The following is a 25,414-nucleotide window of genomic DNA, read 5'->3' as shown; positions in this document are numbered from 1 at the left end:
TGCCAATGCACATCGATCGATATTTCCTTTCCAGAAGCAGCGTGAAAAGGCACTGATCTCTGACCACATATAGCCAGGAGTCAGGTGGATTAAACAGCATAAGGTGATGTTCTAGGTGAAACGACCTTTGAAATCGAGTCCTGACTGACAGCGTAGCGCCAATGGCACGACCACCTCCCGTTTCTGCAGTCAGCTAAGGGGGGAGTTGTGGAATGAGATAGCAGGTGTTGAGTGAATCTAATGCCGCATTGCTCGAGGCTGTCGGTTTGCCCTCACGGTGTGGACCCGAGCCCCGGGCAGCTTCTGAAAGAGGTTGTTACACTAATCCTGGCTATCTCCACCAGGCTGATTCAATTATTTTGCCCCCTGTACCACAGATATTCTAAGACCATCCAATTCTCAGTCTCCATCCCTTTATGTCTTTCTTGCTTTCACTTAAATATGTCACCCAGGAAGTACACAAGAATACAGTCTTTTTGGGGAAAAGACCAGCATCAGCAATCTCTTCTTTCCTACTTCATTCTTTAATATTTTTCATAGGCAAATACATTCTTAAAGAGCCCATATTATGCTAATTTACAGGTTCATGATTTTATTTTGGGGGTCTACTAGAATAGGTTTGCAGGCTTTAATGTTCAAAAAACACATTATTTTTCTCATACTGTACATTTCTGCTAAACCTATTTTCATCCTCTGGCTCAAACACTCTGATTTAGGTCCTGTCTCTTTAAAGCCCCCCTTTCCAAAAAGCCCAGTCTGCTCTGATTGGTCAGCTGGCCTAGTCTGTTGTGATTGGTCAACCACATAGAGCGTGTGTCGGAAATGTAACACCCCTGACCATAACTGAGTTTCAGGCTTCTTTAACAGCTGTTAACACTGTTGTAACTATGGTAACAATGGCGTCGGTTTTTGCCGTACCAGTTTGAGTCCGATAATGAAAGTTTGGAAGAACAAGCTGATCGACCCAAACCACCTTCGCAAGCACAACTTGAGCAGGACGTTTCACAGTGGTAAGTTTTTATTTAGTAGCTTTCTTACAAGTACACTGTTCATTATTGTGAACCTAACAAAGCTTCAAGTAAAAGACACAAAGTGCATCTAAGTTAGTCATCTTTTGCTGGAATGGGTGCAGCCGAACTTTTTTCGTCCGAGCTATGAACGGAAAACAGAGGCTTACTCCCAGTTAGTGAGCAAGTTAGCCGTGGACTACCGTGGATAGCGGCCGTAACGTTACAATTTGTAATTATATAATTATATAAGACTCTTGAGTTCGACCATTTTGTTACGCAGTTTTAGGTAAAAGCCGGCCCACAGCTGAATAGTAAACCCTTACCAAAACAATAACATTACATAGCAAGTTAGCCGAGCACTACCGTGGATTGCAGACGTAAAATTACCATTTGCAAAAATAAATCCATCTCCACACTTGATCACTATTCATGATAGTAAGAACAACAAACAAGCTGCATAATTCTACACAATTGTAGGTAAAAGTGGGCCCGCAGCTGATTAGTAAAACTGTTTCAACACAGTTTTATTTCTTCTTGTATTTGCATACTGAGATATGATTGGTCTTCTATCTCGCATGTATTTGCATACTAAATAGTGATTGGTCTTGTCTTTCTATTGAATCACCTATAGGCGCCTTTAAGCTGCAAAGATAGTGTTGTGTTGGTTCTGGTGCACAGCCGACAAATAATCCAGATATATGCTAAGTGTCAAGATTTAAGCCTTGTACACACATGCGCAACTTTTCCGCTTGATGTCACAGGTCTCTGTACAGTGGGCGTACCTACTGCTGGCCATATCTCTTGAAAATCTGATCACAGATGAGGCATTTTGCCAGTAAATCAGTAAACCAGTGCATCATATCATTACTAAGATGAACAATCTATCAATGTACAAATCAAACTCACTCAGACTGCCGACAATTTCTTTTCCATGCATCATTTTTATTATATCCACGTATTGCACTTATTGGAAATGAATGAGAACTAGTCGCTTTGTCATTGGAAGTCACTGTATGTGTTTACTGGGCTTTAGCCTTTAATTTACACAGAATCACAACATAAAACCTAAACTTTTACACTAGTGGTTTTCTGCCTTGAAAACGCTATTTTAGCGCAGCCTCGTTGTTCTGTTATTTTTCACAGCTTTGAGAGTTTCTTCCTCTCAAATAATTACAAGACAGCAAGCATATGAATGGTTCCAAAGTGTTTAGAATAACCTAACACCTGGGACACACAAGCTGTCAGAAATGTCATAGCTGTCAATCATTTTGTCTCCCTGAATGCTGCTGAGGAGGAAGCGTTACTGGTGCATCATCTGGTTAATTATGATTGGACCACATGGGAATTTCACGCCATGTATAAACAGACACATGCTACTGGATACAGAAGAAGTGTCTGTCTGGATTTCTGATATAAATTGATCAGTAACTTCAGTATTACAACATCTCTAAATGCTTGGTAACTTAACCCTATAACGCTGTATGTATCAAATATGATACACAATGTTTGATGGCTTCTGTCTCTCTCTCTCTCTGTTCAAGCTGAAAAGCGAAAATACATATGGTGTTATATGTTTCACATGTTTATGGCACCATCTAGTGGTTATTTGTGAAAAAAGTGGTTTCAATGTTTATATCGATCAATTTAAAATGGCAGCGGACTTGCATGAAAAGTGACTTATGTTGGGATAAATGACAGCTTATTTTAATAAAGTAAAAGTGACAGTAATTATTATATTGTTACTGATATTTTAAAATGAGTATTTGCTGAATATATGCAACTTATGCATGGTTAAAGTTTTGTATATTATTTTATTGAAAAATCATGTTGAAAGTACATATATCAAATATGATACAACAGGTTTTTGGGGTATATCTCTCAATCAACATTATACTCCATTCATGCCCACTATAAAAAATAAATAAATACAAAATCAGAGATAAATTTAAGGTGTGAACTAATATTTTTCAATGCTCAATAGAGCATTAACCATAAAAACCTCATCTGTTTGGGAGAAAATGTAACTTACTTTTAACACCATGCAGTGGACATTTCAACTCATAATTGCAGCGATACGTGTAATGAACCACGTAATAACATTTACTAAAAATGTTGCCACAGTCACAAACTTTTCATGAGATCAGGCTGGTTAATGGCCTCTTCACATATGAACACATGGCTGTGGGTCTGCTGTTTGGTTCAATAGTTTCAAAATGTGGTCCAAATTAAATGCTGGGATCTTTTGGGAGGATCTGCAGAGTGGCAGGTGCTACATGCAGCCAGAAACAGCACAAGGTTGGGTGGATTTCCCCTCATTTTACTCTTATTGTTAATTTGTTTCTGGTGTTTAAGAATAGTAGTATCTATCTACGTCCTCTTTATTAACTCACCATGATTGGACAAGTTTCTGAGCACCAAATAGTGATAGTTGACATTTAAAATCTATAATTTGTGTGTTATTTGTCAGGTTTCTGTCGTCAAAAAGTTGCAGAAGTTCAGAACGAGCTGATTTTGCAGATTCTAATTTTGGATTAAAAGAACGTTAGTTCTGAAAGTTACAGTATGTTGTCTTAGCACATCAGACTCTTTCATCTCCAAAGATCAAGGAAAATGTGTTTCCTTATGAGACTTCTCTTTACTTTAAGCAATGACAATGTCTTTTATTTGAACTTCAAACATTAAAATCGACCCAGTATCTCGCACAAACCCTGTCAATCATGCTCTTAAAATGTTGACATGAAGCCCTGTCACCATTTCCTCTCAATTTGTTCTCAAAACAATACAACACGGCAGCCATGGGCGCTGTGTCTATGGGCTTGCAGGCATAGAAACAGCTCACAGGCAGATTCTCACATGTTGACAGCATCTGTGAAAAATGGACGCATGCTGCAAAAATCCCAAAGCTGGCAAAGAGTTGTGCTTGTGAAGCTCTTGTTTGTCACGCTTGGCTGCGGACGTGTTCCTCAATACAAGCGGAACCGTGAAGAATGTACAGGGATATGTTTACTGGAAAAAGTGGATGGTGTTTTTGTAGAAATGCTCTGATTTATGAGGTAAGATACATTAAGGTGATATAGAAAAGTTTCCTGTTAGGTTACCGCCTCAGCTTGTGCTTCAAAAAGCAGAAATTGTGATGAATTTATTTCATATGTGGGTCTGATGAATAATGTTAGTTCTTGTATGTGCAGTCTGTGTTTGTAAGACAAGGATGTGGTAGAGCTGAAATTCAGCCCTGCAGAGTTTAAAGGGATTGTTCTCCCAAAAATGTAAATTCTCTCATTATCTACTCACCCTCATTCCATCCCAGATGAGGGTGAGTAAATGATGAGAGAATTTTCATTTTTGGGTGAACTATCCCTTTAACTCTGATCAGTTTAAAGTCTATGGGGCAAGACTTTCAAAAGGGTTTAAACGCAGAAATTTGCAACTTATCTTTTTGTCAAAGTGCTTATATTAATTGTTTTGTACAAAAATGTGCATTATTCAACTATAAATTGTCCTTAATAGCGGGACTACTTTTCTAGGTGGTTGAATTACTCTATATGTACAAAGTGATTCCTGTGGGTGGAGTTTTCTCTATGTAAACAGTCCCTTTTTTTGTATCCTTGTGCATATCATGTGGAAGTTTCCATGTTTGCCAGCTTCATTTGGTCATGACTGGATAATACTGGACATAACTTTGCACAGACAAGGTTAGTAAGTGATTTTATCTCACTAGTCTCACACTTATGTGGCTATACTTTCAAAACTGTGTGTATTTTAACGTTCATCGTGGTGCTGTCTTGCCCCGTAGTCTTTCGGTGTTAGCGCATTACTGTGAACTCAAGTTTTGTTTGTTTTGGCAAACTGAGGGATGATTGAAAGACACTCTTGATAGAGCTGCTTGTATTGAATTTTGCATATTCCTTTAAACATTTAGGTGATGTCCACACTAACTAATTTTGGTTTGAAAACGTTTTGATTTTACGACGTTTACACCTATAATTCACACTGGAATTGCGTTTTACTCCACCAAAAACTGAGACTTTCGAAAACGCTCTCCATTACGGAATATTTGGAAGACAATGACATTGGGAAACTGAAACGGATTAGTGTGGATGTGGTTATTAATTGTCATCAAAATAAACAATTCTTTCAAGAAGTGTAGTTCCTTATACTAACTTTAGGCTGTTTACAATTGCCAACAACGTAGCCACTTGGCTCGCTATCTACGTTTTGCAATGGCTTCAAATGTGGCTCATCCAATCAGAACTTAATGAGTCACAACCATCTGTTTTATATAATAGATTTTAGGTTGCTGAGCTGGGAATTGCTTATGTTCAAGGTTGTGAGGTAAAACAATCTCTCTCAGGGCATCCCTGACACCAGATCAATGGACAGAATTCAGATTTTATGAAACGGCACAAACTCCCCAAATCTCAAAAGATTTAAAGGGCAGACAAAATGTTTTTAACAATATGAAGTGAGATGAAAGTCTGCCTTTCCCATAATGACTATGAAAGCGGTCCATCTGGAGCGAGCCGAACGGTTGACCTGGAACATGACCGGTGAAAGGAGGATGGTTATGAGCGCAGGTGTGAATTTTTATTAGATTTGACAAGCCAACCACACCGTGATTCATCAGAAGCTTCTAGTTGTAAAAAGAAAATAATTTCCAGACTGTCTGTCAAAGGTTGAGAAGAGTTTGAAAGACTTCTGAGAAAAATCTCTTGGTTCAGATTTAGTAGCTCTGTTCCAAAACACAGTGAGCTAGCTGCCTGTACCTCCTGTAGACAGCATTTCAAGGCATTGTATGCACTCGACCGACACCAATACTGTTCTACATAGTAGGTAGCAAAATGATGCAGCCTTCTAAGATAATAAGAATAGTTAAATTTATGTAACAGTTCTAAGGATGGGCAAGGAGGAGGCGTGAACCGGCTGAACAGTAAACATAAAGTTTAATAAGAAACTCAACATAAAACAAACATCAACAAACACAGATACACATGCAACATGGCCGCGTGCATCTCTCTCTCTCTCGAACTGGCATCACTGGCGTCTCCGGCTCCCCTTTATCTTGCTCTCCCGCTGATCAGCTGATTCAGTGCCGGCCGAACAGCCGCCCGGCCATGCCCTCCTCCTCGTCACAATCTAATTAAAAATTACATTTTTTGCTCAGTATTTCTGTGTGTGAGGTGTTAGCTTAGCAACATGCTAACAGGCTAACAGGCTAGCAGCTGTTAGAAAGTATTTCAACAGTTGACTATAGGGCTGTCACGATTATGAAATTTGGCTGATTAATTGTCAAACAAATAATTGCGATTATGATGATTAATAATGCGATTAGTTGTCTGTTTTAGGACTGTGATGATTAATTGTCTTGTTAAGGGCTTTCGCGATTAATTGTCATATAAATTGTCATATGTTTTAAGGTGTGGTTTTTTTTCTGCATGTGGGCTTCATACACCTTAAGAAGTCATTTTTACATATTTAACTTCAAATATATAAATCAAATAATAAAATAGGAATAAACTATGATTTCCTTTTCAGGCTTTAAAAACTTGAAAGAATTACATAAAAATTATGTTTTAAAGACCAAAATATTCCTAAATACTTAAAATATGTCTTTCCTTTTGGTCAACTTTAGTTTTGGTAAATTTTACATTTACTCTTGTTTTTTGAACTAATATATTTTATAATTTTTTTGATAAAAGGTAAAATTTCATATATATGTGTGTATATATATATTATGCAATAGTAAAATATTTCTTTCCTCATTTCTTCACTTTCACACTGTAGAGCCGAGGAGGGCGGGGCCGGGCTGGAATGAGACACACCCGGACCCCAATCAGCCTGATGGGGCGCGCGAGGGATAAAGGCGGCCGGGGACGACAGTTCGAGAGAGAGAGAATTGCAGGCAGCTGTACTGTGTGGTTTTAGTTATGTGTTTTGTTTAAATTGTTTATTAAATTATTATTTATATTATTAAGCCGGTTCTCGCCTCCTCCTTTCCACTGAACCCCCTTACACACACATTATTTTAAGGCTCTGATTCAACCCATGAGCCCTTATTTGTCATGAAGCAAAACCTTTGCGATTTCATTTCATCATTTAATCACTCCACAGAAATACATTAAGTGTGCATCTCCTCCTCTGTGTCACTGCGTGTCATTAACACAATGTGTATGAACCAGGAACATTTGCCATTACACGATCGTTTAAAGTAAAACCGGAGCTTGTTCGTTTATATTTTTGCAGGAGTTTGGCACGAACTTCTGATGATGGCGCTTTTCAGGTCAGGAGCTGGTTGACCTCCGCTGTGCGGCTCAGTGACGCTCAGACTCGGAGCTCAACTGAATGACACTCAAACGTGCCATTCATGGTGTTCATTTATACAGTAGATTAGCTTAAATTGCTTAAATAAAATGAGATAGGAATTTGAAATGCTAGTAATCGCGGTTGTCTCAAATAAATTTAATAATTGCGACAGGCCTAGTTGACAACAAGGCAGATAACTAAATGTTATTAAGTGTTGTACAATTACTTTTTGTTGCGGTTGAGCAAGTGTATCTGTTTATTACATATTTTATACAGATCCACTGTGCATGTTCAAAATGCTAGGAAAGAGCTTTTGGCTAGCTGTAGGCTCTTGAGGAGAAAGCAAATTATGAAGCACAAAGCATCTTTTGTTCTTAAGGAGTCATTGACCTTTTAGTATAAAACGTGCAAAATTTATTAAAATATCCCCCAGGTTTCTTCCCGTTACTTGATGAATTCTGCCGTTTTCTTTATTTTCTGACCTTCGGGCAATATTCAATGTTATTGATTTAAGGCTGACTGCTCTCCTGTGCTTTAGACTGTGACACTTTCAAGTTCGAGACCAAAGGAAGTAAAAATTTCTCCATAAGAAATCAAAGCCCCCCTTTGAGTTCTCTGCTGATCAATTGGCAAAGAGGGCATCAACACTCTTAGCAAGTCCATCCAGCAAATGCAGGAAAATCAGTCCTTCAGAAGATGAGGCTGTTTGTTAACAGGCTTAAAAGTTCTTATACATGTAAATTATTGATAGAATATACTGGGAGGTCAAAGACCTCATTGAAAAATCTGGGATTTGTGGTTCATTAAAAACTGGACACAAACCAAAAGATTTTGAAAAATATACAAAAGATTTATGACGTAAAGAGGAAATATTAAAGACTCTGTGATAGGACAGTAAAATGTCATTTAGTCCCGTTTTGAAGCTGCAAAATGCTCAAGGGGGACTTCTAAACCAGTGTGACTTTCTTTCTTCTGTGGAACACAAATTGAGACATTTTAAAGAATATACTGGCCACTCTTTCCATGTAATGAAAGTGAAAGGTGACAGGAAGTAAATTATGACTTAACTGTCATATTGGCTGAACTATTCCTAAAGGGGTCATGACATACTCTTTTTTTTATTTATTTTTTATAATTGTGTTATCTTCCCTGAGGCCCACTTATAATGTCAGTAAAGTTTTTTTTGCACCAAAACAGTCAAAATGTAATAATATATGATCATTTTCCACCCTGTCTCTGGCCCTCTGTCTGAAACGCCCGGTTTAAAGCTCTCTGACCCTTTAAGACTTCAATATGAACGTCCACTGTTCTGATTGGCTAACTTCGTGCAGCCCCTTCAAATACAACTATATTTGAAACTCAGTCGGAAGAAAATGAACAAGCTTCACATTATAATTTATCAAACTATATTCCAGGGTTGCCACATAACGTACACCCAAAACATTTCATCTGAATGTATCAAAATGTTCCCTAAATCACAGCAACTATCAAAGTCATGACATTTGAAACATTCGCGAATGAAACTGTTTACTCACGGGTCTGGTAGTTCTTAACTGCTGCATCTTTCAATAACAGCTCTTTTGCAAAGCTTGAATCATATTGTGACTGGTTCACAAGCAATCCACACTAATCTGAGCCGAAAACATACAATCCACGCTGAAATTTTCTGAATACGCAAATGTAATACAATCCATGGTGACGTTGGGTGCTTCAACCGACTTCAATAGGCCAAAGCAGAGATGCTGGTTTTCACATCTCACATCTTCCGTGTTTGTTTACACACTGAATGGCATGTGTTTCTCCCAGTCAGTGGCAGCAGCAGAATGAGACCTGTTTTAAAAAATTGCATTTGTACCGCTCTTGAAATGTGGTGCACATCACCAGAAATGCATCAAAACGATCAAAGATGTCCATCTAGTGCATGTTTACAAAAGACTAATGTAACATCAGATTTGGGTTAATTCATCATTCTTATTTAATTCTGAATGTATTATTTCATTTGGAAATTCATTTTTCTTTTATTATTTTATTTTACATTGATAGATCTGATGTTTACAGTAAAGTATATTACCAATATTACCCTTATGTTCATTTACTTTGTATGGTGGAAGTTTCACCTTTATTTGTTATCCTGTCACTTCAATTCGGGGTACACTCCCTCTTGGGGAAAAAAAGTGGAGTGCTCAGAGAAAGAGAGACTTGCGCATGTATGTGTGTAGTATGCACAGGTGCTGCAGTGATGTCGTTTGGCTGAGGAATAAAGCAGAGTTGAATTATATCATTTGATTGTAACCCATGTTTTATTTATGTTACCCACGCTGACGGAGACTGGGGAGACCGCCGACACAGACATTAGAAAATAAGGGTTACACTAACAACTAAAAATAGCAAGATGAGTTCAAAAACGGTCTGGGACGCCTTCAAAACAGCATACACATATAATGACCCCTTTAAAAGCAGAAAAGGACCATACTATATACTAAGATATTCTTGTTCATTTTTCAGCTTTAAACTTAAATTATTATGCTGATAATATAATTTATAATTAATTTGTTTTATAAAATGAGAAAAGAATGCAAAATAGAAGCATTTTCAGTAGTGGCCTCTAAGTTTTGGACACCAATGCATCAGTTTTACCCTGTAAAATAAGCATGTCTGTATATTTTGTGTCTTCACACACTTGTGAAATGCATGTCGGCAAACATGTTAAAATGCACGCTTCTTCAGGATTGTGATAAGCTACTTTCATCTTTTTGCTTTATAGCAGTGGTGTGTTATCGTAATGACTCCAGACCTGGTCAAATGTGAGTCACTGCAATTTTCCACACAAAACTTTTCCAGCCTTAAAAGGATTTTTCCTCTAATGGTTGTCATGAGGGAAAGCGATGTGGTTCGGCTACATTTACATAGTGCTGAGGGCCTTTTCACTCCAAGTCATGTCAGATCTGCCGAGTGTTTTGAACATGGAGAGCATGTTGCCAGTCATGCATTTTAGTGAAGTTTTAATGAAGGTGCCACTTTTGGTCTTTGAGTCCATGGAGCTGTTAAAGCTCATGTGCCCGTGTTCTCGTCTCTAATGTATTGAAAGCTCATGCCAAATGGGTCTCTCTAACCTGAAGGGTACTCTTTGGATGTTTGACCGTGGCCGTGATCTATTATGTGGCATTTCATTCATCTTGCTGTTGAATGATAGATAGAGGTGTTGATGAATGGAAAATCTTCATCTGGATGACATTGCTGAATAACAAGGGTAGTTCTGGTTAGAGATGTCAGGTCAGAGTGAGGACGATATGTATTTAAAGCACATTCATAAACCATCAGATTGTCCTTTTTCAGGCTGGGAGACCATCTTAAACGAACTAAAATCAGCTTAATATGCCAGCTTAGGCTGGTTAAAGCTTAATGAAATTGTTACTTTTATTATAATTGCATAAAAAAGAGTGACCAGTAGATTCTTTGAAATTTCTCTTAATGTCATCTATGAAAGAAACAAAATCATATGAGCAAATAATGTCAAATTTTCCTGGGTGAAGTATTCCTTTAATGCACTATGTTCACCCTCCTGAAGTACTGTATGTGGAAAATGCGTTAATGTCTATAGAACTGCATTTTTCCCACAATGTCCATAATTAATGTCACACGTAGAATAAGTTCACCAAGGGTCAATTGCTGGTCACCCTGTGGTTGGCAACTTGGCAAATGTAAGTGAGTTATATTGCATTAAAAAAGAAAATATCAAACATTTCCATTAAAGAAGGATAACACAAGTACACATCTCAAGCTTAAAATTTTTTTTTTGAGCCACTGTATGCAGAAGGTTGCTGGTATTTTTCATTTTTCCTTGAAATATCACCACCATGCACCATTTCATGAGCATGTGTATGCATGCTGTATAATGTATGCAGTGCTTTTGAATTTAGAATTGCAAAAACTGCCTGTTATTCTGAATTTTATTTAACTAATTGACACAAATTCATGAAGCAACCAGTGGCATTGAATAAAAACTTCACAATGGCTGTCTATTAATAAATTATGAATCCATTCAAAGGTGGATGTGCGTCCAATATGCAGTAAAACAGTTGTACTGTACTGTACACTTGTCTACAAACAAATTTTAAGCATTTATGTAATCCTTTAGATCAGCATTTAGATTTTCATGAGAAACAAATTCAAATCAAGTGTGCCCAAACTTTTTACTGGTTCTGTATATTACTTCCCCTCGCATAAAACAGTAAATTTCGATCCGCAGTCTTTATCAGTCCATTTGAATTCACCGTTCATCTCTATGGCCCCACAGTGTTGGAACATCTGATGTTCTGATTGACTTCCTCCTTTCCAGTTGGTCCAGGGTCCCACATGAAGCCCATTGGACCAAATCCAGAATCCAAAGAGTCGACTCTGTCTAAGCCCCACCCACACTGTACCAGAAATACCTTGTCGTCTTCGCAGCTCTCGCTCCGTTTCTATCTGATCATCCTCAGACTCGATGCGCAGGAGTCCAGAAGTATTCGGATTGTTATTGCAGTAACCCAGAGCCTCCTCCCAGGACATTTTATCATGACTGACATGAATGTGGCTTTCTGCCCAAGGAACATACACGGCTAAAATTAATTAATTGCTGTGATTTAGAGCAACACATAATGTTGATCTGAAGTGATGTCAGTGTATTACGTATTGTGTTGTCTTACTGTAACATAGAGCAAAATAATGTTGGCTATTTTCTTTCATCCAGCTTCCATCAAAAAAGAGAAATGTAAAATATTTGCCGTTTTCAGGAGAAGTGTTTTGTTCGTTGTAGTTTCTGTAAGCAGATTGTCCTCCATCACTCCATTCCACATTGTCAATAAAGAGACCAATCCAGAAAGGAGTGTTACTCTGTTTTCCTGCTTCCATAACCTGATTATTCTCTGTCTCATCTCTGATACTGACTAAATCAGTGTAATTCTCTCTACAGTACCGCTGAGCATCAGACCAGGATTTGTTTTCCAGGATTAACTTATAGGTGCGTGATGCTTGACTGACACCTGTATGAATCCAATAATCAAATATAAGATTCATAAATAGAATAGATAATATATCAAATATAAGCTTTTTATAAGACAAAAACACAAAAAGGTAGAATTGGGTGATAATTACCTTGATAATAACACATAAAGTATTTTTGTGTACCACAACTGAGATAATCCCATGCTCCATCATTTTTCATAGTAAAACAGCCTGTATTACTGAAGATCCCTGTTATATTTCTGAATGTGACTTTATCACCATTTGACCACTTCACAGTTGTGTTAGTTTTATGTAGATAGGCACCAATCCAGGCGCTATTTGTATTTTTTTCTTTGAGTATTTTAGTTAGTTCCATGTTGTCTTGTTCATCATAAACTGTGACAAGGTCAGTGTAGTTTTGTTTGCATGATTCTCGAGCTTCAGTTAGAGGTAATTTTGTTTCTGTTAAATGGAATTCTCTCAGTCGGCCTGCTGCAACTGAAGGAGGAAAAGCTGAGGAGAAATATTCCAATTTTAGCAACATATTCACATCTTGACTGGAAAAGTGGTTGTCCTTTAAAAGTACACGTTCTGCTTCTAATGTGCAATCATTTATATGAACACAGTACATCTTCAGATGAATGATCACAGTGTCATCACATTCAAACAAAAACAGTTTGAAGCTAAAAGTAGTGTAGGGCTTTTGTTCTTTAACTATTTACATAAAAAAAAAGTATTATTATTTATAAAAAATATTGTATCAAATTATTTATCGAATGTAAAGCACTATTAGACTTGAATTTATCCAAAACCTTTTGACAAAACCAACTTCAGAAGCATTTTTCCTGTATGTGGAACAAATAAAAGCCTATATTCTTTCATTTGACAAAACTGCTCGGTAAAATATGACATGGGCAGGAGCAAATACTCACCCCATAGTAGAAGTAGCACAGGTAGGAATTTCATAGTAATGCTCAATGTATTTAATAAACCAGTATTTGGTGTATACGTTGTTTCTTATCGTCTGTTTGAAAGGATGTTCAGAATCTGCAGATTTTTTTTCCCAATGGAGAGTCTGAACAAACAGAGGAAAGAAAAGCAATCATGTTCATAATAAACGTTGAGATTAAAAAAATCAATGTAGGCTATAAGGAATCAATTCTACTCTTCCTTTATGAATTTGATGACATCTGATGGTCGATTTACAGTAAATGTATTTACATACACTACCAATCAAAGGTTTTGACACTCTTGCATTTATGCTTCTCATGATCTTAAAGACCTTTTGATATATAGGCTTTTGCTTAAATGCTTGGAATTAGTTTTGTTAACAGAAATACATTGTACCTATACATATATGTTTAAATGATATTATTATTATTAATGTATTGTGAATAAAGTTCAACACATTACTAAATGCGCAATACATTTGCATTCCTTTTTTGATTGTTTAAAAGCATTTAAAAGTAACACTAAGCTTTTAAAACACTTATGCCATATTAAGCAACATTTCTCTGGAGAAAAAACAAACAGGAAGTATAGCTGAATGTATAGTTGACCAATTATGGGTCAACACACCAAGAATCCTATTCACAGATCATCCACCAATATTTTACATTATTAATTTAATTGAACAATTTTAAAAAGAAAAATATTGAAGATAAATTGGTTTGTATCTTTCCTATTTGAAAGCGATATTGGTGTGACTGTTGCGTATTTTGAGAATGGACTCTTGTCATAGTCAAATCGGCAACGTTGTAAAGTCACTATTGTAAAGTCTTAATGACTCTCCTAATGTGCATAAATTGAATATTTACAGCATGTTTTGTAAAACTGGATACATTATTAATTCCTCTTGGCAAAGGCGTGGGAACAAATAGGCGGACGATATACACATCATGCACGTGCAATGAGGGCATCAGAGGACCATGTCTCCCCAGGGATCATGTCTATTACCATACACACACACACACACACACAAAACGCAATGGAACGTTTTCACTAGCAGGTAAGTCATTCAATAAGCCAGCCAAGGCATTAGTTACAGTACATTCTACCACGTTCAAAACTGTTGTTGTGTCAGTGTGAATGAGAAATAACCATAAAACACAATATAATTGCTCAGACAAAATAGCTATTAAAATGAACCCATATTCTAAAATATTAAGCTAGTAAGAAATGTCCTACCTGTTACTTGAAGACCCCAAATGTGGCCTTGCGCTCAGGGGTGTTGCTAATAAATGTCATCATGAGATTTGCAGTATCCAAGGTGCTAATAATCTCCGTGTGTATGTGCATTAATCTAACATGTGTGAGTCTTTGCTGGCTCATGCTACGACTTTGTAGTCAAGTCTTCAGCCATCTCCAGTGATTATACTGATGATGAATAAGTGAGGGATACAACAACAACAACACAAGCGAATCATTTTAAACACAAAGTTAGGGAGACAGTCTGTTGCTCAGAGGTTTTAGTGCAATCCACAGGGCAACGAAACACAAGCGCTGTCCTGTTTTTTTGTGTTTTTCTTTTTTCTTTTATTTTTTTTTAATTATTATAATTTCAAAGGATGATCTTACACATGAGTAAAGCACAATATTCTTCTGAAGCAGAAAACTTAAGATTAAGGATTGATGGGGGGCCTGGGTAGCTCAGCAAGTAAAGATGCTGACTACCACCCTTGGCTGGGGTCGCGAGTTAGAATCCCAGGGCATTGTGAGTGACTCCAGCCAGGTCTCCTAAGCAACCAAATTGGCCCAGTTGCTACGGAGGGTAGAGTCACATGGGGTAACCTCCTCATGATCGCTATAATGTGGTTCGCTCTCGGTGGGGCGCATGGTGAGTTGTGCGTGGATGCCACGGTGGATGACGTGAAGCCTCCATGCACTATGTCTGCGTGGTAACGAGATCAACAAACCACGTGATAAGATGCGCGGATTGACGGTCTCAGAGGCGGAGGCAACTGAGATTCGTCCTCTGCCACCCAGACTGAGGCAAGTCACTACACCACCACGAGGACCTAAAGCGCATTGGGAATTGGGCAATTGGGCATAATTACAGTTATTATAAACTGTAATATTACACTACGATATATATTATTAAAAACAGTAATTATACAAATACAATGCTTGTGACATGAGTTGTCAAGATGGATGGTTGTTGGCTTGCCATCGTCTCTCGTTTGTGCCACTCGTTTTATATTTACTGCTGTTGGCGGTGTGCCTCTATGCTCTGAAAACTACTGTTGCATTGACTTATGATCGTCAAACCCTTCTTAATTTACATTTCTCTGTTACGGACCTGTGCAGACGAAATCCCGGTGGAGAGCATTTTTACAACCCTCGGTCTTCCTCACCTTTACCTGTGGTTGCTCGCTGCTTGAACGGCTGTATTTTTCATCGAAAGAAGCATCGTAAAAAGCAAGCAAGCACAGTGTATTCCTTGTCAGGCTCAGGAGATCCTTGGGCTCACCTTCAGTGTTTGTTGGGGCTGGCTCTGGTGGCTCTTGCGAAAGCAACAGTCGACATATTTATCTTAATCCTCACCATCCGCAGGAGTCCTGACTATGCTTATACCCATTCTCCCTGACTAGGCTACATCTATACGTGGACCACTGAGGCAGCGCACTATCAATAGAGGTATTAACTATCGAAATCTTTGTTTTCTGGAGCATGTCAAACCAACAAAAGAATCCCCAGGTGCTGGCCTGGTACAACCAAAGATGGCGTTGATAAATGCAAGATCCCTCTCTAATAAATCGTTTCTGTTAAACGTTTTTTTTTTTTTTTTTCACATCACACAATCTGGATTTTTTATTTTTGACTGAGACTTGGCTCAACGTTGGTGAGTTGGATTTATTTGCCGATCTCTCTGCAGTGGATTGTGACCATTTTAACTCTCCCAGAAAAGTGGGACGAGGCGGGGGCTTGGTAACAGTCTTTAAAAACCATTTTAAATGCAGACTATTGCCTTCAAATCAATATCAGACATTTGAGCTGCAACTACTGAAGATTGAAATATCCAGTCCTGTGCTTTGTGCTCTCATTTATAGACCTCCTATATATTATATAAGGACTAAGGAGATAAGGACTTTATTCATGAATTTGGGACTTTTCTTTCTAATATCGTCCCTACAGCAGATAAACTTCTCATTGTGGGCAACATTAATATTCATGTTTGTTGCCCTTCCCATTATTTGGTGAAGGAGTTTATGCAACTCATTGATTCATTTGACTTTACACAGCATGTTACTGGTCCTATGCATGAACACGGACATACACTTGATCTTGTTTTATCACTTGGTCTTCCAATATGTAATATTGATATCAATGAAAAGCTGTTACTTTTAATGCAATATTTCCGTATTTGTCTCTGATTGAGCACAAGCATCGGTATCATTTTCAGCCCATCTCTTCTTTCACAGCAACGGAAAACTGAATTTTCAAATGCATTTTCAGAGTCTAAAGCATCTAGCATTATGGAAGCCCCTTCGATTAGTTTGTGTACCGAGGAGCTTTCTATGTTGTTTAACGAGACCTGTACATATATTCTGGACTCTATTGGCCCTTTTAGTCTCTCAAACCTAGGACCCAACCTTGGTTTAATAACCATACACGAGCCATTAGGCAGGAATGCCGGAAAGCTGAATGCAAATGGAAAAAAGACAAGTTACAAGTATCCTATGAGATCTTAAAGAACAGTCTGTCCACTTATCAGCTCTCTGTAAAAGCTGTGAAATCTAAATATTGTTCAGATTTAATTTCTAAAACCTCACATTGCTCAAAAGTTCTGTTTAATATTTTGGACAAAGTAATTAGTCCCAGGGTTACTTCATATCCAGATGCTACCCCTGAGTCTTGTATAATCTTTTTAGATTTTTTTTATGAGCAAGGTAGCTGCTCTGCATTCCTGTATTCCTAGTAATTTCTATGATCCTTCTATTCCTACTTCTTATTCCGCTCAGTTAACTCATTTTACCCCTATATCTCTTTCTAAGCTTGCGGATATAATTTTAAAGATGGAACCCACTACCTCACCTTTGGATATTATGCCCACATGGATTTTTAGAGATGTGCTAGGCTCGATTGGTCCATCTGTTTTGGCCATTATGAATAGCTCGTTAAGCACTGCCGTTGTTCCTTCCAGCCTTAAGCACGCAGTGATTCTGCTTTTTCTTAAGAAGCCAAATCTTGATCCTACCAACTTTCGACCTATCTCTAAAATGCCTTTTTTTATCGGAAGTTCTTGAGAAGATTGTCTTTTCACAGCTTTCCTCATTTTTATCAGAATATAATATTCTTGATCAATTCCAATCTGGGTTTAGACCCTGTCATAGTACCGCATCCACTCTCTGCATCCTGATGATGGCTCCTGTGCAAATATTAATAAGTGTTTTGAAGATGTAAAATGTTGGATGGCTAGGAACTTTCTCCATCTAAATAAGAGCAAAACTGAAATTGTTGTTTTTGGTTCTCTAAGCACCACCCCTCGAATTTCTAACTATATGGGGTCTTTCTCCAGAACTGTTTGCCCTTATGCAAAAAATCTTGGTGTAGTCTTTGACTCTGAGCTAAACAAGTCAGTGTGGTGGTAAAAAGCAGCTTTTTTCATCTAAGGTTAATTGCAAAGTTAAAACTGATGCTCTCATTTAAAGAAATGATTTTGTATCATCTAAGCTTGATTATTGCAATGCTGTGTATTTGAGCCTCAGCCAGTCATCTTTATACCGTTGCAGTTGGTACAGAACGCTGATGCAAGATTACTGACTGGCACCAGAAAGAGAGACAATATTACCCCTATTCTGGGCTCTCTCTGATTGGTTACCCGTCAAATACAGGATCCATTTTAAGGTTCTATTATTTGTTTTTAAGTCTTTAACTGGCCATGCCCCTTCTTACTTATCAGATCTGCTGATTTTACATCAGCTTGCAAGGAATTTTAGATCTGCCGATAAACTCCTTCAGATACCTCGGTCACGCCTAAAACATAAAGGTGATTGTGCCTTCCCGATAGCTGGTCCCAGGCTGTGGAATAAGTTACTGTTGAGTATTAGATCAGCTCCCACTCTCGATGCTTTTAAATCAGCACCGAAGTCTCACTTTTATACACTGGCTTTTGAGTCTCATTCAGAGGGGGATTAAATAATGGTTTTATCTGAGCTTTTGTATTATTTTATTTCTGCTTCTGTTGAAATTAACTTTGTACAGCACTTTGGGATACATTTCTAATACAACTGATGTGCTTTATAAACAGTTTACCTTGACCTAGACAATAACACAATTTAATCTTGATGTATTGTCAAATTACTGTTTCATTGTTAATCACTTTTTTTTTCTTTTTTTTTTTTTTTTTTGCTTTTGTGGAAATAAAAGAAAAAAGGGGAAATAAAAAGTTCACCCTCCATCACAAGGGCTCTCTTCAGTTCAACAGGGCACTGCCCACAAGCATGACAAATTGATATCTTGTTGATTCTGTTTTCCAGTCTTGCTCACTAGGGGGTGCTTCAGCAAATTAGCAAGCTTATTGTCGTTTTAATTTCACAAATAAATGTAATCAGAAGAGGAGGGATTGCAATCAAAATGGAGCAGTTGCCTTTCTGATAGGACTGTAATATTGGTCCTGATGTTGCACCTATCGCAGGTTGCCACCGGTTCCGACCCGAAAGCGAATCGTCATGGCCCTGTTCAAGCTGGCAACCTGCACCAAGTCATGGGGGAAACTTTCAGTCTTATTATAAGGACCATCCATCGATGTGTATATGCTGTGTGCACAGCTATTAAAGAAACACTAATGCAGTTCAATATCAGGGTTTACATATATGATACATTCCTGATATTCAATAGGCTCTTTAGAACAATCATCTGATCTAAAGCATTGCCATCACAACTGCATTATGGCCCGTATATTTGTCCAGCAACTTTTAATGACCAACTGAACTTGATTGTCATCTCAAATTAATTTTAGTGTCATAAAGCAATTTGCATTTTCTGAAGAAGCTCAGCAAATGTGATCTGAGGTAAAGAGGGTTAGATTTAAAATATTTAAAGGTTTTAAAATGTTCAAAAGCTCATTTTCTGAATGTGAACTCAAATAGTTTGGACAAATAGTTCTGATAGTTTATAGTCTTGAAAAAAGCGTAGAACATTCTGAGAAACTCGTCTACAGATCAGGGTAAGGCTCATTTAAGTTTGTATAAAGAAAAGGCAATTAAATAGGCCTAACGATATTATTTTTTTAATTTGGTAATTCATTTTTTTTTCATTTAATGCTTTATTCGTTTGGTAATTTAATACAGGGAATTTTGCAAAAGTAAACTAAACAATAATTGTATAGAATTGGGCTATATGTTAGTGTTCCTAAAAAGCACACTGAAGCTTTTCTCTTAGTATTGTGTATTTATTTTGAATTTAAAACATCTTTGTGCACAGAAATATGTTTTTTGTATTGTGGGCTAATTCCATGACTGCCGTCTATTATTTTGAATGGTGTGGAAAATCAACTTTAATAAATAAACATGTCTACCACGATTAAATTAATCAAAGAGTGGCCATTCATTTGTTCCCATGCACTTGTCGATGACAGGTGCATGATACGAGATATTTGTGTTGGCACTCCTGGAAATGTCATGATGCAGATGTGTTTGCAGCATCAGATCTGTGCAGGTATGCCGTTAATACCAATCCATAACAGTGCGAGTAATGCTTCACGTACAATAAATTGGCTTTCAAGCATGCATACCTTGTCGTCATAATAAACACAGGCTAACAATTGGGGTAAATTCTATCATGCGACACTATATTTTTGCATTAATGCCAATTTTCTTGACAAAAGTGTTTCCAAACCAGTTTTTCATGACATTTGAAGTATCGATGTAGTTTATGCACTGGAGTTAAACGGAAAAATATTATGTCGACACTTGTGAAATTTTAGTGATAATTTGCGTTTCCATCAGCTATATCGGTAAACTTTTTGATTAATTACACTTTGTCACAAAAAAAATAAAAATAAAACCCTTGGATGGAAACATAGTATGAGTAGTTGACATGAAATACTTTTGTGTGTGAAAAACTCCATCTTAAAGTGTAGACTCCAGAGTGATATTATATGATACTATTTAATAAATGTATATTGAACTATTTTGTTTGTATTATTATGTGTTGCATTGCATTTGATATAGACATAGGCTATATTAAAATAACATGATATCCAAAAACTGCATCATTATATATAATCTAAACTCAACAATATAATGATGATTCCATTTCATACAGAATGGCACAAACAAACAGACACGCTATGTACTGGAAACAGATACATAAGATGATATTTTGCGTAAGCAATCAAATGTACTCTGACTGACAGGTAAAATGCTGATCAAGAGAACACAGATTAGTAAAGCCACTGAAGTCTTACCTGTTGAGCAGGTGATCATTTGATCAGCGTGCTGAAGGAAATATATGACTTATTCCAATGATGCCATCATTTTATTATGGGCGTGTGCTGACAGGCAAATAGGTTCTGATTGCGTCACAGGAAGGACATATAAGGTGTTAAATAAGTGCACCCTGTGTAAGGGTCGAAGACAAATAAAGATGTCAGATGATGAAAAGAAGAACTCTTTTGTCGTTGGATGTTTGTGTCATGACTATTGCCAATATTACAACCTCAGATCTGCTCTCATTTTGAAATCAACATGAATTTTGAATGGTTCTACATGTAAAAAAAAAAACAAAAAAAACAACAACAACCTTTAGAGTCATGTGACCACATCTGATGCTGCTACTGTTATATATTAATTAATATAAAACAATAAATTCAAATCTGCAGACCCAAAAACATTTCTTCCTCCTGATACTCAGACTCTGCCTTCATTCTCTGTTGTTAATATTTGCATAAACACAGCATCAGTCAAACATTAATATCATTTTCTGATGTGTCTCCACCTGCCTCTAAAAACTCACTTTTATTAAACTTTCTAAATGCACAATTGAGGAATTCTAACATTTTTCATTATTATGTAGGGTATGTCTGGAAAAAGCCAAACCTGTCAAGTAGAAGGTGGTGTCCACAAACTTTTGGCCCTATAGTTTATGTTTTGGGCCACTGTAAATCCCTGAGTATAGGGTAAGGAGTGGTTAGATAGTCACTCTAAGTTCTGTACATTGCAGCTTCTTTGCTCAATGTTTTGATTTATAAATAGAAAAAAGCAAAGTCTCTGAGAAGGTTTGGTGTGATGGATCACAGAAGCTGTCTGAGTTTGTTCTCTGTATGAATGATGCTTCTGTATTTGCTCACACAGTAGTCTTCAGCTGGGTGTAAACTGTGCTGCTTCTGTTATTTAATGACAGTGATCAAATCGCACCTTTTCTACAGCCTCAGCTCCTTAAAGGATTGTCAATAAATCCAGTGCTGAGTCTGCAGTGTGTGATTTAAGTCTCCCAAACTCTAACCCTACATTGTTCAAAAAAGTGAGCTTACATCTATTTAGTACTGAAAACACTGATGTAGAAGGACTTCACAGTTTCTGCTGTAATGTACTGTAGTGCCATGAGTTTTATTTTAATTAATCATCACAGTGCACCTCTATGTACATCTTCATTTTCTGTTTATGAATACATTTTTGATAAACTCTCCAAACAACACTTAGAAAAACATTTTATGACATATTTAGTCAATGTAAATAATTGTTGTACAACTCACAGTAAGTGCAAAGTTCATATAGACTAATTAAACTGTTGCTTATCAAGAACTGATTAAGATAATTCAAGCATCTTTAGAAAATGTATGATTACAGATCCTGCAGAAGATATAGAAAATGAACTTTAAAGGTAAATTATTGTATTTTTCATTGTTTAAATACTTTCACCTTTTCTAGTTTAATACGCGGCGACAACTATAAGTAAGCCATTTGTCGGTTAACTTGTTTAACTAGTACAGTAAGAGTTGTGACTCACAACAACATCAAAACATTGTCCTTTTGTAATGTCAGAGGGTATGAATGATTCCTCCAGACTGGCCTGCAAGACTTTTCTATGGCCGTGCACAACAGTATGATAAGCAAAAAGTCCTTCACTTGCGTGCACCTTGTCAGATACGGAACTTTGCTTCACAAAAAAAATCGCTAACACTTGGTGTGGCACACTTACTTTTAGCAGCATCCACATGCTTTTTTGCGCGATGTCGTTGCGGCCTCCATGGGCGGTGGAAAAGCGAGCTCCACAAATCTCACACCTCACTTTACTAGGCTCTGTCTGTGACTCCAGGCGAAATCGTCAAGATTCGTACGACTTTTCTAAATTTGGCTAATTCGTATGATATCCTGCGACCGCACTCGTTTGAATTCCTACGACTTCCACTATAGCCAATGACGTCGCTGGACATTGTTTCCATCTAATACACGACAAGTACTTGCTCCTGTCACACACAACAGCTTCCTATCATGTTTACTCACTCTACTGATTGGTTAAGTTTAGATAAGAGGTTTGGGTAAGGGCGTAATATTAATAAGTATGTCCATAACGCCTCTTACGCGGAACTCGCGCTTACTTCTGCATTACACATCCGGGCATTTGCATGTGATGAAGTCATACGAGTTTATACGGACAACATCGTGCGAGACCATACGTAATAGCCAACTCGTAAATTATGTACGATTGATTTATGAGATCGGGTTGCAACACCTCTTTTATTTTTAAATGTAAACTCTTTTTGAAGATCTTCATTAAATGTACACGCACGCTTCCTTGACATTTTTCCAGCCGCAATTTCATCTGTGTGACTCTTCAATCAGTTGACTAACTGGACGTCTGTTGATAGGGGATTTTGATTGGATAGTTTAATCCAGTCATGTACTTCAAATAACACGTTGTGTTTTTATTGGTTTTACAAGCCGTATCCTTGGCTATCTTTGATTAGAATGCTCACGTGACTGAGAAAACCGCATAGGCGATAGAGAAATTTTAGGAGAGGGGAAATACGGGACAAAACACGATTTTTTCAGAATAACTCAGGACACTAGAAAAAGTGCTTAAATACGGGACTGTCCTGGGAAAAACGGGACGTCTGGCCATCCTAAGAATGGCTAAAATAAAATGTTTTCAATGAGGTTTTCTCAACACTCCCCTCATCTGCCATTTATTGGACAGAAACAGATAGTCCCACCCCAAATTCTCTTTTGTGTTCTGAAGCTCAGTTAATAAAAAACACACTGGTATAGTTACACACAAATATAGTTATAAATAAGTATCACAGGGTTGTTTAAAAGATTTGGATGGCATCTGATTTGTTTGAGAAGATTATGAACTCTGAGATTGTTCTATGTTAATGCAGAATTGACACTGTGATATACTATGATAAAGATTTATTTTATTATATACATATTTATTTATAAACAATTAGTTATATTAAGTCTCCATGAACTAGCCACTTTTTCAGATATTATGCAAGGAAAAAATCTTTTTTTAATGGCTATTCCAGAATGAATGCAACGTTGAAACTGTAATGACCGTCAGCTTGGTCTGCAATTCCTCTGTAATTTAAGTTTATGTGAACAGATCTCAAGTCAGTAAAATATCTTAAACGGTACTCATTACAAAACTGTAGGTATTTACATTTTTCCAGTACTGTCATCAAAACATACCATACATGTTTTTGTTCTTTCCCCTGGCTTCCAGAATAAAGTAATTTAATGTATTAAAATAATTCTAATAATGTGGGCAAATTTGATTTATTTTAAATTCGTAATGGTCCTGTCTGATATGGAGGCATTACACTATACTATGTACAGTATACACTCTATAGTATATACTATATGGTAGATATATTTTTCATTATAGACTGTAATGAAAATGTTTACACAACATATCCAAACAGTACAGCTTTAAATAAAACCTATATAACATATAAATACAAATTATATCAAGATTGCTGTTCAAACAGAATGGCATGATCAAAAAAAACAAGCAATGTAAACATATGTTATCTCAGTAATTATTTACTCAGTTTGGAAGTAAAAAAGCAGTTGATCCATAAAACTTAGATCTTAAAGACCCTTTTAACCTGAGGATGAGCAGACTATCTGATAGTGTTCTGAAGGAAATGGCAAATGTATTTACTTATATAACTATCACATAATTATATTGTGAACAGGTGCAGACAGGCAAATTGAGTCTGATAACACATTAACACATTAACGATAAACTTCCACTGCAAAAACAGTCTAATGGCAAACGTCTCTATACTGCAGCTATACTATTCTGCTTTATCATTGCATATAACACTGGTCTATATAGATACTGTACTGCAGAAATACCTTCAGGGCTGATATCACTTAAGAAAAAATTAAATAAAAATCGTATTAAACATTACACTTTTTCATTTTTATCTGGTGCATTTACTTTTTAGAAATTCTACTTAAGTAAAGGAAAGCAAGGTAAACCAAATAAAGCAAGGTGGTGTACCCCACTCCTAACCTAACCAATAATAAACAATATGAAACATGCAACTGGCAGGTAAAAAATTCACAATAGTTTTAGTTACACTGCACTGCCATATAGATAATGGTGAACACCTAACCCCCTATGCATAAACCTAACCAATTCTCAACAATATAAAAGACATAACAGGCAGATACAAGTAAAGACCCATTCATTTATTGCAAAGAATGAAAAAAGGGCACTATAAAATTATTCCAAACGAGTCCTCTGAAGTCACACGATAACTCAACAAATTGAAACTGAAGGTTTTAAAGTAATAGCTGAAAATCGTACTCTTAGTGAAGGCAGAAAAATATACATATAAACATTCACGTCACAACTGGTCACAAGACACGCGAGAGCCAGTGGCACTTGACATCACTGACATCAAAGTTAGCTTCATTGTATAAAGATGGCAGAAACTGACTTTCTTACATATTTGAAATAGCACAGCTTTATATATATATATATATATATATATATATATATATATATATATATATATATATATATATATATATATAAGTGTCATTTTATGCAAGGTAGTGCATTGAGATGACACAAAAAAAATTGAAATGTGCAGTCGGAATTGAGATAGGAGATCCTCAGAGTCTTTCATTCTTTGTTGGGAATGTTTGCATAAACAA

The 25,414-nt window shown here is 36.9% G+C and overlaps 2 protein-coding genes across 4 annotated transcripts in view; one reads left to right on the top strand and one right to left on the bottom strand.

Moving 5' to 3' along the window:
* The window catches only part of LOC127436539 (synaptophysin-like protein 1), a 323,805-nt gene that overhangs the window by 281,197 nt on the left and 17,194 nt on the right, over positions 1-25,414 (top strand). The window lies entirely within an intron of this gene.
* Positions 10,861-20,729, bottom strand: LOC127436535 (secretory phospholipase A2 receptor-like). 2 transcript variants are annotated; one of them, XM_051690802.1, is made up of 5 exons: positions 20,707-20,729; positions 13,229-13,371; positions 12,447-12,809; positions 11,999-12,334; positions 10,861-11,890 (listed from the first exon to the last, which is right to left on the bottom strand). In XM_051690802.1, the coding sequence occupies exons 2-5, from the start codon at positions 13,260-13,262 to the stop codon at positions 11,520-11,522; spliced, it is 1,104 nt and encodes a 367-aa protein (XP_051546762.1). In that variant the 5' UTR covers positions 13,263-13,371; positions 20,707-20,729; the 3' UTR covers positions 10,861-11,519. The 2 variants fall into 2 exon arrangements, with proteins under 2 accessions (XP_051546762.1, XP_051546763.1); XM_051690803.1 differs by lacking the exon at positions 20,707-20,729 and having other exon boundaries at positions 13,229-13,428.

Source organism: Myxocyprinus asiaticus, chromosome 47 (assembly GCF_019703515.2).
Source record: "Myxocyprinus asiaticus isolate MX2 ecotype Aquarium Trade chromosome 47, UBuf_Myxa_2, whole genome shotgun sequence".
NCBI lineage: Eukaryota > Metazoa > Chordata > Actinopteri > Cypriniformes > Catostomidae > Myxocyprinus > Myxocyprinus asiaticus.
The sequence above is the reverse complement of the archived record's forward strand: the minus strand, read 5'-3'. Positions and strand labels throughout refer to the sequence as shown.